Source organism: Toxotes jaculatrix, chromosome 9 (assembly GCF_017976425.1).
Source record: "Toxotes jaculatrix isolate fToxJac2 chromosome 9, fToxJac2.pri, whole genome shotgun sequence".
In the NCBI taxonomy this organism is placed as follows: domain Eukaryota; kingdom Metazoa; phylum Chordata; class Actinopteri; family Toxotidae; genus Toxotes; species Toxotes jaculatrix.
Genome location: NC_054402.1, coordinates 17,457,153 through 17,468,608, shown reverse-complemented (window position 1 = coordinate 17,468,608; position 11,456 = coordinate 17,457,153). Strand labels below are relative to the sequence as shown.

The following is an 11,456-nucleotide window of genomic DNA, read 5'->3' as shown; positions in this document are numbered from 1 at the left end:
GAAAGTGTGTCACAAATATATCGAGTCGAATAATTTAATGTAATTTAATTTAATTTATTTTAATTAACGTGTCTCCATTTGACAGCCCTTTAGCTTTATAACAGGACTGACATGAGCCTGCTACAACTGTTAGCAGTTTCTGTAAAGCCAGCGAGTAGCTCTGCATTAACATAGCCTACACGAAGCAAGTATGCATATTCTTGAAGCCCTTTGCAAATTATTATCACTTTATTATATTATATATTATTATATTGTTTATGTGTGGCGCTGACAGTACAGTTGCCATTGGCAGAGAACTATCTTGACATACAATTCAACCGTTAATTTAGTGAAGTACTAATAACTGATTAATTTTTAGCTGTTATTATAACTCTAAATACATTTTGTTTATACAACTCAAGACATGTTCATATTGTGTGCTTTGTAAAAGTGGAATGCAGCTAAAATGCCCGTTCTCGCCTCCCTCAGCTCAAGTGTTGCAAGGGTTAAAAAAGCCATCACCTGCACCTGTTTGGGATTTGAAGTCTATTCTGTTTGCCTGTACTATTACAAAACCTTAAGGGAACTTACCGAAAGAACTACAACCACCCTCTCCGTTCTCAACACCGCCCACTCCGGCTCTCGGCCACAGTTTAGTCGGGCAGAAAACTTCCTGAATGAAACACTAACCACAACAAGAGGGACTGAGCTGCGTGTCGGAGGAAATAACGGAACCGGTTGGCTGTTATTATTATTATTATTTTATGTCACCAGCGTTTTCTCACCAGCTACATAGCTAGAGACACAGTTCTCGTTAGCTAAGGACGGAGCTGATCACCTGCTCTAAGCTGCTAATCTCATGTTAGCAGGCTACCTGAAGGTATTGTTCGCTTGTTAACCTCCTTGACATCGGCACACTGCTTTTCCTCGCCTCACTGCACGGCGGCTGTCTCACCGTAGGTAAGTGTCGCGCTGTGACTGTAAACATTCTCCATCGCAGATAATGTGTTTTTTGTTTTTGTTTGTTTGTTTTTGTTACTTCCAGGTAGTTAAGGTTGTTGGGTTACAGTAACAGTGGAGGTGGCACTACAGCATCCTCTGGGGAAGGGTGTGTTAGACGAAGCCGGAGAAGGAACCACCCATCGAGCACTTGTCAAACAGGGAACTTTACTGTGTCTTTACTCACAGTTGTGGTTGCCACAGTGCTCACCGCAACATTACAGGAGAAAGCAAGATAATTTGGTTTAAAATCACCACAAAATTATGGCGAACGATCTATAAATGTCAGCGCCTGTTTTTTTTTTCAGTGTACTTTGTGTTCAATCAAGGACGGTCACTGTGAACGAGCACTGTGTCCGGGTGGCTTTGAGCTCAGCTGGACGGTAATGATACATGCAAAACAGTGGTTGCTGACTTACCGCAACTTGCTGTTGTGGCTAGTCTGTGGTAAAGTGCTTCAGGGAGAATTGTAATGGTCCAAACAAATGAGTCAAAAAGTTGTCCAAAAGACCTTTGTCCTCCCTGGTTTATACTTATCATAGCATACTGACATTATTGCCATTAAGATACCCTAGTGGGCCATCATGCACAACACCAGAACCCTCTTGCATGCACTCTTAAATATAATGGAGTCATTATGATTATTTGTTACACTGATGATTAACAAGTTGAAATATCCCTCTGGAGAAAGGTTTACCATCTATATGCAAATGGGTAAAATAGGTAAAACAGGTCCTATATGCAGAGAGCACTGTTACCCCTCCACTTTCTAGTCTTTAAAATTTCCTACGTCTATGGACCAACCTTGACCTGTGTTAAACAGATCTTTACACATTCATTTACTGAAGACTGACTAAAGCGTAACAGATGAATTATGGTTTGACACAGCCTTAATTGAATTCATGTGTTTTGGGAGTTGACAGCTGACTTTCCATGCTTATCACCAGTTATCTCTTATTCAAAACCTGACCAAGATGGACAGTGTTGTTTTTGTCTGGACAAGAAATATCCTTGCTAAGTGTTATTCCTTAAAGTTTTCTGATATTTTATTTTATTTTATTTTATTTTATTTTATTTTATTTTATTTATGTATGTCAAAGCTACATATATTTGCACACACATTAGATGTAAACTTAACCCCATGATGGACCAAACAAAACTCTGCCTAAATTGAATATATTTATGAAAGAAACAGAGGACACTATCCCAAGTCATGAGGCACAAGAAAACAGTCTTAACAAGTTAATCTATTTAAATCAATGTTTCTGTCACCACAAAAAAATACTGTAGAACAGTAATAATATCCTCAAAGAAACGACTAAAGAGCTCTCTGATAGTTGGAGTTCAAGGCCGTCTGAAGTTGACTCATTGTAATCTTGAAAAGACACACTCCTGAACGGTATGTTAGTGAGTCTCCCTGCCCTCTGCTTAATTATCTGTTATATTATGAGTAGAATGAATATTGACGTCTTAATAGATGCCGTAAAAATGTCAGACAATAAACAAGGGCTGAGGAAGAACTGGTCCTGGGGATGTCAGATATGGGTGTGTGTTTGTGTGTAAGTGAAAGAGACACAAAGCAGGCAAAGGAGAGAGGATTTCATTGATCATTTTCTCTTTATATTGACCACCAGGATTCACTGCTTCCTTGTGACGAGGCTGAGGTAAAAACTCATTGAGCGTCTGAGCCAAGTTTCTATTTTTATCACAGTGATATTTTTATTGCAGCAGTAATACTGGAGAGGGTGTTCCCTGTTCAGGTATGAGTCATGCCAGTTTTGTCACCAGTGCATCCAGTGGAACAGTAAAGTACTCACTTTGCAATGTGGTTGTTCATGATGATCATGTCTATAAGTGAAAGGCTTTCTGGGAAGTCACACACATGGGATTTTCTTGACATGTAGTGGAAGGAATAGAGCTGGTGAATTGTTGTAACCATTATAAAAAATGTATTTTAATGAATTTATTTTATCTTTGACTAGCCAAACCTTAAGTTCCCTCTTTTAACACAACAACATTTAAATACCCCCAATTTATGATGCAGTTAATTAACTTTTTTTTTTTAGTTCCCTACTGTGTGATTTCCATCCACCATCTTCTCTCTCTCCCTGCTTATTCACCTGTCTTGTCTTCTTCTTCTTCAGGTCCTCGTCTGCTCCCATTCTGTCAGTCTCCGCGAGTGATTGAATGCGCTGAGACTGGCATCAGTGGACAAGCACACACACACAAAGGGCCGTTGATTGGTCAAGGATGACCATGGACGACATGAAGAATGAAGCCGACACCGCCTCGATAGTCTCCATGGCTCTCTACACTGTGATGTATCCTGTCTTTAACCAGGTGAAGAATGCAGAGTTTCAGCTGAAGTAACAATAAATAAATAAATAAGTAAATAGCTGAAGGTCTAGGAGAAGCTGTAGTGTGTGTTTCATGAAAATGCTGGTTGAGGTTTGCAGTGAATAGGATTTCGTGCAAAGTTCAAAGGTTTGTGGTGTGTCAGAGTAGAAATAGAGAAACAGTAGAATTACAAAAGAGGAAGATTTATGAATGTTTATATCTATTTATGAAAAATATTTACATCTGCATGATATAGATCTGTGTATCACACTGTGCTTGAAGGTTGTTTATCAAAGTCTTTATGAATTATGCACATTGATTGGGTTTTTTGTGTTTTTATTATACTTTTTATTATACTTTATTGACATTACATGTTTATTTAAGATCTACTTTGTGTATATTTACTAGTATTTAAAAAAATAGAAAAAAAAGGAATGTATTTCGGTTCATTTCTAACTACAAATGCTACAAATGCCAACATTACAAATCCAAACATGGCAAACTATAAAGGACTCAGGGGTGTAAACAACACAGGAACATCAAGAGGTGCTATGCAAAGGAAATCAATAGAGAATATTGTATATGGTAGCTCATACTTGCAAACAAAACAATGGACTTCATTTATCAAAGAAATCACATTGCAGTTTGTACTGAAAATGATTTAAAACTGACGTCTATGCTCTTTATGTAGCAAATCAATGGGTAACACACACACAGGTACTTAAAGAGCGGGGCTATTGTATCCCAGAAAACAGGAGTATTGTGTTTAAGAGCCTGACAAACACTGTAGCTTTATCAACATGATTATTATTATTTTTTAACAGCTTCCAGGGGGGCCTGTGAGTCTGTGGTGTTGTCCCTCATTCCCCATCCTTCTCTTCCCTCATGTCTGTCTGTCCACACTCCAAAAATTTTCAAATTTAAACTGCAATTTCCTCAAACTTCTCCTTTGATGAAGCGTGATCATTAAGAGATACTTTAATTCAAACCAAAACGTGTGTGTACATGGTGTGCAAACAGAGAACTTTGAAGGTGAAGCGGGGAAGAGCTGTGTAACACCAGAAATTTCAGGTTGTCTGGCTGGTATGTACTTTCTGCGGAATTACATTTCAGGCCAGAAGAGAGACCATGATAAGAGCTAGCCTGTGTGTGTGTGTGTGTGTGTTCTGCTTTGTGCTTCTGGCTTATGTTTGTGTGTCTGTGTATTCCAACTTGCAGTTGGAGCAAGTCAACTTATCAGCAGCGCAGACCTTGAGAGCAGCTTTTATAAAGGTTAGTTTGTTTACGTTTCATGGAATGAACTGCCATCTCTCTTGTAATGCCTGTGCCTCTACCTTTACTTTAAAAACAAAACAAGTCTATCAACTTTCTGTCGATTTGTAGATTTGATACATTGAGTGCAGCTGTGTGCTTGTGTGTCTCAAGGCAGAGAAGGAGAACCCCGGTCTGACCCAGGACATTGTTATCAAAATACTGGAGAAGAAGAACTTAAAAATCAACTATAGTGAGTCTCTGCTTCGCATGGCTGCAGACGATGTGGAAGGTAGGATGCTGGGTGCTTGATGAATGGTGTGAGCAGAGAGCGAGGGGGGGGTGGGGATATGATTTGTCACACAGGACAACCATACAACTGTAACAATGGCATTTTGAACTGGAAAACATTAACTTTCTTCTGCTGCAGTTTACATATCAGCTTATGTCACGGTATCAACTCCAGAGACAGAAATGCATCTGTTTCTTGCTCTGTCCTCCAGAGGCAGGACAGGCACAATTCTGACTGTCTTGCTTAAGGACCCTTCAACGGGCTGGATGATTACCAGCTCACTTTGGCTGGGGTTTCTGTTATTCTTTCATCGTATGACGTGACCTCTGTTGTCCACCAGGGGGAGCTGTTTCTCCACAAATCGACTCCTCTGCCTGTTCTCAAATGTTCCTTGGTTTCTGTCTGTAATTGAATTCCTTGTGCCGTGTACAGTGATTGATGGTAGTAATGAATTCACACTCGCATATGCACACACATTTTGGGTGAATTTTAAATGTACCTCCAGCATGGCACATCCCAGGTTCTACCTTAATGCTGCCCTCACTCAACAAACTGAACACTTCCACTTTAAAGTGTGTGCACACATGTTCACACACACATACTAGACCATGTATTCATTTCATACATTTGCATTGCAGGCATGCATTTTTTACATGTGCCACAGTGATTAATTGCTTAATTTTTAGTGTGTCCTGTAGTTGTTTGCATATGTGGTGATGTGCCTGTCACTGAGATCTGTATTTTTCTCATCCTCTTGGTGTTTTCAGAGTTCATGATTGACAGGCGAGAGCCAGAGTTCCAGGAGCTGAACGAGAGGGCCCGAGCTCTGAAACACATCCTCAGCACCATACCGGATGAGATCAATGACAGAGTGGGCTTCCTACAGACCATCAAGTATGACAGCTCAGTGTGTGAATGATTTTGGTGTGTGTGAGCGTGAGTGTAGTATACACCAGGTTTATTTCTACATGAAAGTCAAACCTCTTGTATTAATAGAATACATTGCCAGAAGATGTCTCGAGGACTTTTGCCTATAATTCCTAATGGGTGATTCAATATCTTAATATGGTGGAAGAAGTTGATAACTGTGCTTGAATTCATCCTAAATCGTATACATCCAGAGTTTGTTTGACCCTTAAGTTGATAAGCAGTATAGAGAATGGATGGATGGATAAGAACATGAAGTGAAATCAAATCTGGTGAGAAGTCCTGTTTTTTGTTATCTCTATCAACTGCACTATACACACACACACACACACACACACACACACACACACACACACACACACACACACACACTCTATGGAGAGAAAGTAAGAGATGTTTCATTTCCTCGGCTCACTGTGCCATTATTTTTGATCAAATTCAGGACTCCTGGTGAGTCACTGCTTAAGTTACTTACCCAGCGGACAGCTTAGAAATAAAGTCAATTCAAAGGGAATGCTAAAAAAAAAAAACCAAAACATTGGAGTTATGAAAGGGCAGATTTCAAGTGCGTCCGAGGGGAGAAAAAAGTTGAAGGTGAGCGCATGTTTGTGAGAACAGGGGAAGAAAGGGAGACAACAGGGCAGGATCAAAGAACTGCAGATTCAGGGTTATCACTGCCTGATAAAAACAGACAGATTTTGAGAGACTTTTTCTTTTTTTTTTAAACATGCACTTTATTTGTCTGTGTCATCCACAGAGACATTGCCAGTGCCATAAAGGAGCTGCTAGACACAGTTAATACTGTCTTCAGGAAATACCAGTATCAGAACAGACGGGTAAGTAGATACATGAAGAGGAAAAAAAAAATGCATACACACAAACAGTCTCTGTGAAATAAGTGGAGCTGAAAGCCTGTCTGTATTTATTGGTTAGGCACTGGAACAGCAGAAGAAAGAGTTTGTGAAATACTCCAAGAGCTTCAGCGACACTCTCAAAACCTACTTCAAAGATGGAAAGTATGACACCATTTCTGGTTTCTTCTCTGTTTTAGGACTTTTCTCTGTCTGTTTCTCTTCCTTTTCTGTCTTCTCACTCACTTCCTCAACCTTTTTCTTTTTCACATGCACACACGCACAACTACCAACAAATTTAATAGTTGCACATACGCACACACACACACTGTCACCATCATGTAAATGGTTGTTTGATCACAGGCCCGCTTCTATCAAATCCCACCGCTGCTGAATAATTCCCTTGACCCATTTCCTGTGGATTCATGCTAGCTTGTATTCTCTGAAGTCTGACATTCTCCATTCCAGCCAGATCAAAATGTTTCCCAGATCAATCCTGATATTGTTGCCATGGTTTCTTTGCTGTATGATTGACGCGTGCGTCCTTGTCTCTCTGTCATGGTTGTTTCCAGAGTGATAAACGTGTTCGTCAGCGCCAACCGGCTCACCCACCAAACCAACATGATACTGCAGGCCTTCAAGACTGTGGTGTAGCAGCCTGAGAACACGCACACTGACAGACATTTTTATTTGAGAAAAGGTGATATGAGGCTGTGTAATTTGTAAAGACATTGTATTATCTTGGGCTGTATGATTTATACTGTGATTCTGTGGCTTTAAGGGGAGATCAGGTAGTTTGAGGTTCAAAGCAAATCACGCTGACAGTAATTGCCAGGGATTTTTAACTCTCTTTTATGTTGTTCTTTTATCAGATTCTTAAGTCGATATTTCTTCATTCCTTTATATATTTCCCTTCCTGCTCAGCACTGTGTATGTCTAAAAAAAGTATAGGGAAAATGTGTTCATTTTCAATGTCCTTAAAAGTTAGCAATTGCCAAAGTCTTAAAAAGTTACAATAAAAAGAAGTGGCATTGAGTTTCCAAACACATTCCCCACATTTTTGGGCTTTCACTTCATTTTATTGTCGTTTCTGGTTGTAAAAACACACAGTGGCGTCTTCTACTTGGCAGTAACATCCTGCCACTGTCAGCGTGCATCGTTTTCAACTTAAATGTGATATGTTCAGATCGTGTCAAGAAATCAATGTCTGGAGAAATGTTTGGGATTTTGAAACAGAGACTGTGTTCACTCACTGTCTGCTCTCTTTGTCCTGTACTGTTCTAGTCAGCGCTGCTTCACCCAGTGCATCATAAACACAGCCCGTCCAGGTGAGCAGTGACTCACCAGCTGTACGCTCATCCTTTTCACTTTAGTTACAGAAATATATGAAATATACAAGAACACAAATGCAAAATCTTGAAAGGTTGATCTGATCCAAGAGTTCTTTAGGACATGTTTATCTATCGGGGTTGTATGTGAACCCCCCCCCCCACCTATATAAAAGATATACAGCAGAAGGCATAGTATTAGTAGTATTGTCACAGTGCTTGATCTGAATAGATCCTAATAGATGTCAGAAAGCCCTGTTTCAACTATAAAAACTTAGCAGCTTTTATCATAGACTCCAGTTTGCACCACAGTTTTACCTGGGACGGTACTGGGACACAGCTGCAGCCGCAGACACACCCCAGCATTCAAGAACATGTTTGCAGGATCCACTACTACTGGAGGCGGTTCAGGTTCGCTTTGACAATGAAGAAGACTATGAACAGAGTAAGTAGACAAGTTTGTTTTAGGATAAGAATTGAGTTGACTTTAACAACTTACTTGAATTTTTATCCACTTGTCAAGGAATTTGAAGCAGCAACATTGAAATAAGTCAAGTGTACAAATGTATATGACTATGAATGCATCACATTTCTTTTTCTTTTTTCATTCGCTCTTTGATACTTTAATTGCAATGGCCATGACAGTGTTCCTTCAGCCAAAAGTAGATATTAAAATAGGAAACCTGAAATTCCAAACAATTATTCAACCAGAGTCATGAAGAGTGTGTGGAAAAACCCCATTTCCTTTTTATTGCAAATGAAAGAGTTCCAGTATTCGAGAGAGATTTTCAAAAGTGGGTCTCTTTCTCAGATTCCCATTGTTGTATGAAAGTGCTTCATTTCTGCTCAGTTGCCCTTGCGTTGTGTTTTCTTTGATGGCACCTCTTTCCTCCCAGTGCTAAGATCCGCACCAATTTTTTCTTTTTTTCTTTTCCCCCATTCCAGCAACTTCATTCTTCTCCCTGTATAATAGTGGATTTTCCATGGTGGATTTGTGGTGGGCTATTTTGGGCTCTGTACTGACTCCTACATGCACTGCTGTAATCCAATTGTGATAGTGTTAATTTTTAAAGCTTTATTATTGAAATTGCTGAGACCTAATTTTCTGATCCTGTCACCGTTGACGACCGCCATAATCAGCTAATTCAAGTTATTCCAGGCCATTAAGTCACACACAGGGATTTGTTTTGGTCACTGAAGCAGCAGGGAGGGAGGGAAATGATAACATCAATGTTGGATGTATAAATAACAAAACCCTAAGAGACTTTTTTTCCTTTTTGTATTGTGTGTGTTTGTGTGTGTGTGCACAGAGTGACCCACAGGATGCCCTCTCAAAGGCATTTGAATGGAACCATAAAGCTCTGGTGTTGTGTGTTTTATTTTTGTTCAGGTCCAGGTTCACATCAGTATTTTTTAGTTGTTTCAATGCATGAACACTTTTATGAGTGGCAGTAGAATACTAATGTTCTCGTGAATTGTGTTGCCATAGCTATGGTGTGTGTGCAGGTTGTGTGTCTGTGTAGGGGTGTAATTGTACCTCACACAGATTATCTTCTCTCCAGTGCCTAATCTGTGAATAGAAGTAGCACACACACACACACACACACACACACACACATATTGTGTTACATGCAGACGATAGGGCCTGGTCTCACAAACACAACACTTTTTGACTACTTGGTTGCCAGGAAACTTAGCCTGAGTCTTTGAGAGTGAAGGCTAATAAAAGAAAAGAATTGTGTGTGTGTGTGTGTGTGTGTGTGTGTGTGTGTGTGTGTGTGTGTGTGTGTGTGTGTGTGTGTGTGTGTGTGTGTGTGTGTGTGTGTGTGTGTGTGTGTGTGTGTGTGTGAGTGTGTGTGTGTGTGAGTGTCTGGGTGTGTGGCCTCTGCCACTGTCTGGGCTACTGGGGGCAGTTAGTTAACTCTCTGTGGGTGTGTGTGCTGCAGCCAGGGCTGTTAGCCTTGATTGCTTCTCAGACATCGCTGGCTTAAACAAACTTCTGGACACAAAGCTCAGGCTCCGGGAATCAGCTGAATCTCCTATGGACGAGACCCAGCTAAGGCCAAGATAGACAAACCAGAGACTGAGGATTTGTTTGAAATGTCATACATTTAAAGAAAAAAAAAAAGATGTGTTTCAGCACCTCAGAAGCATAGGGATTCTGGGACAGTTTGCTGTGGACACCCACTGTGGACTGAGGGGATGAAATTGGATGTCTTGGTAAGTTTGAATTCGTTATTAACTGAGAAACTGTTTCTTTAGTTCCACTATATGGACTGTATGATTAAAAACCTGCTCGACTGAGGTGTGTACACACACCAGCAGTCCTGTCAAGGTACAGGTAACTTGACAATGATGTTGCCAGGCCAAGAGCCTGTCATTATACAGTTAGAGCCTGGTGCTGAGATGTTTTTTCTTTTTTTTTTTTTTTTGTTGGACAGTTTGACTGCAGTGGATGAAACTCTGTCCAACTCTAATAAAACCCAGCTAGAAATCCAGCAGTGACAGTTTCAAGAGAGCTGACTGGACCTCTAGGAAGGAGAGAGACAACATTGGTAAGTGGGTTTTGTTTGCCAGCAGATATGACAGTACTATACTTGTTTTTATTTTTTCCGTTGAGTTGTTTTGTAAAATCTACACAATTGAAAGCAGCTCTCTCAGTGGCAGTGGCGCTGAAAAGTAATGCCTGTTTTCCCTCTGTTCAAACAGCAATATTTATGATGAATCGGCTACAAATAGGATCTACTTTTTGTGTTAATTTTGTGAAGCTGTGCCTGTGTAATCACACAAAGACTTATGCCAGCTGCTTGCTGCAAAACAAGCCGGGATTTGAAGTTATCACACTCATAAACAAAACATGAAAGAACTGTCCCCCAAGGTTTCGCCATTGTTTTCATTTAGTACAGTAGCATAAACAAATCTGTCGCAGTCTACTACTCGTTGTCAGCCATGTAAATAAAAGGTGCATAAACCATCATTTCAAGATCACTCTGCAGTTTATCACAGTTAAGGAAAAGATAATAGCCTCAGCAAAGCACTGATTTTTGCTTTCATTACATAACCTGTCATCTAAATCTCAGCTCAGTGTGATGCCACTTCCAATTAATTTGTCTCATAAACGTTTATGTCGGGGCTAAAAATTAAACCGAGGGTGTTTGCTGTCCTCCACTGCCCTTTGTAGTCTTTTATAGAATGTTAAAAAGAAACCTTTCATCATCAGCATTTCTCTCTCAGACCTCAAACACACTTTTAATCACAGCGCTGGCTAATTTAACAAATCCTGCTTTTTATTCATACTCGTATTCATTCCGCTCATCTACCTGACTTCAGTATTTTATTTCACATTACCTGACGTAGCAGAGATTTGACATGCTTTGGCAACCTGCCTCCTCCACCAACTATTTCTGAGACATAATTTGGGGATCTATTCACCCGCCTTTGAAAGCCACCGAGCTGGGGGAAAATGTCTGTTGAAAATGAAAGACCTTTGCA

General features: G+C 40.1%; 1 protein-coding gene across 1 annotated transcript; it reads left to right on the top strand.

The window, feature by feature from the left end:
• Positions 1 to 626: 626 nt before the first annotated feature.
• pdcd10a (programmed cell death 10a) lies at positions 627 to 7,680 on the top strand. Its single transcript, XM_041047352.1, has 8 exons — positions 627 to 939; positions 3,123 to 3,318; positions 4,534 to 4,587; positions 4,741 to 4,858; positions 5,626 to 5,752; positions 6,543 to 6,621; positions 6,719 to 6,801; positions 7,209 to 7,680. The coding sequence occupies exons 2-8, from the start codon at positions 3,229 to 3,231 to the stop codon at positions 7,288 to 7,290; spliced, it is 633 nt and encodes a 210-aa protein (XP_040903286.1). The 5' UTR covers positions 627 to 939; positions 3,123 to 3,228; the 3' UTR covers positions 7,291 to 7,680.
• The last annotated feature ends 3,776 nt before the right edge of the window (positions 7,681 to 11,456 follow it).

Coding starts and splice junctions, on each gene's coding strand:
- pdcd10a (XM_041047352.1), top strand. CDS start 3,229: ATGACCATGGACGACATGAAGAATGAAGCCGACACCGCCTCGATAGTC. Junction 6,622..6,718: donor ACCAGTATCAGAACAGACGG/GTAAGTAGATAC, acceptor TTTATTGGTTAG/GCACTGGAACAGCAGAAGAA. Junction 6,802..7,208: donor ACCTACTTCAAAGATGGAAA/GTATGACACCAT, acceptor GGTTGTTTCCAG/AGTGATAAACGTGTTCGTCA.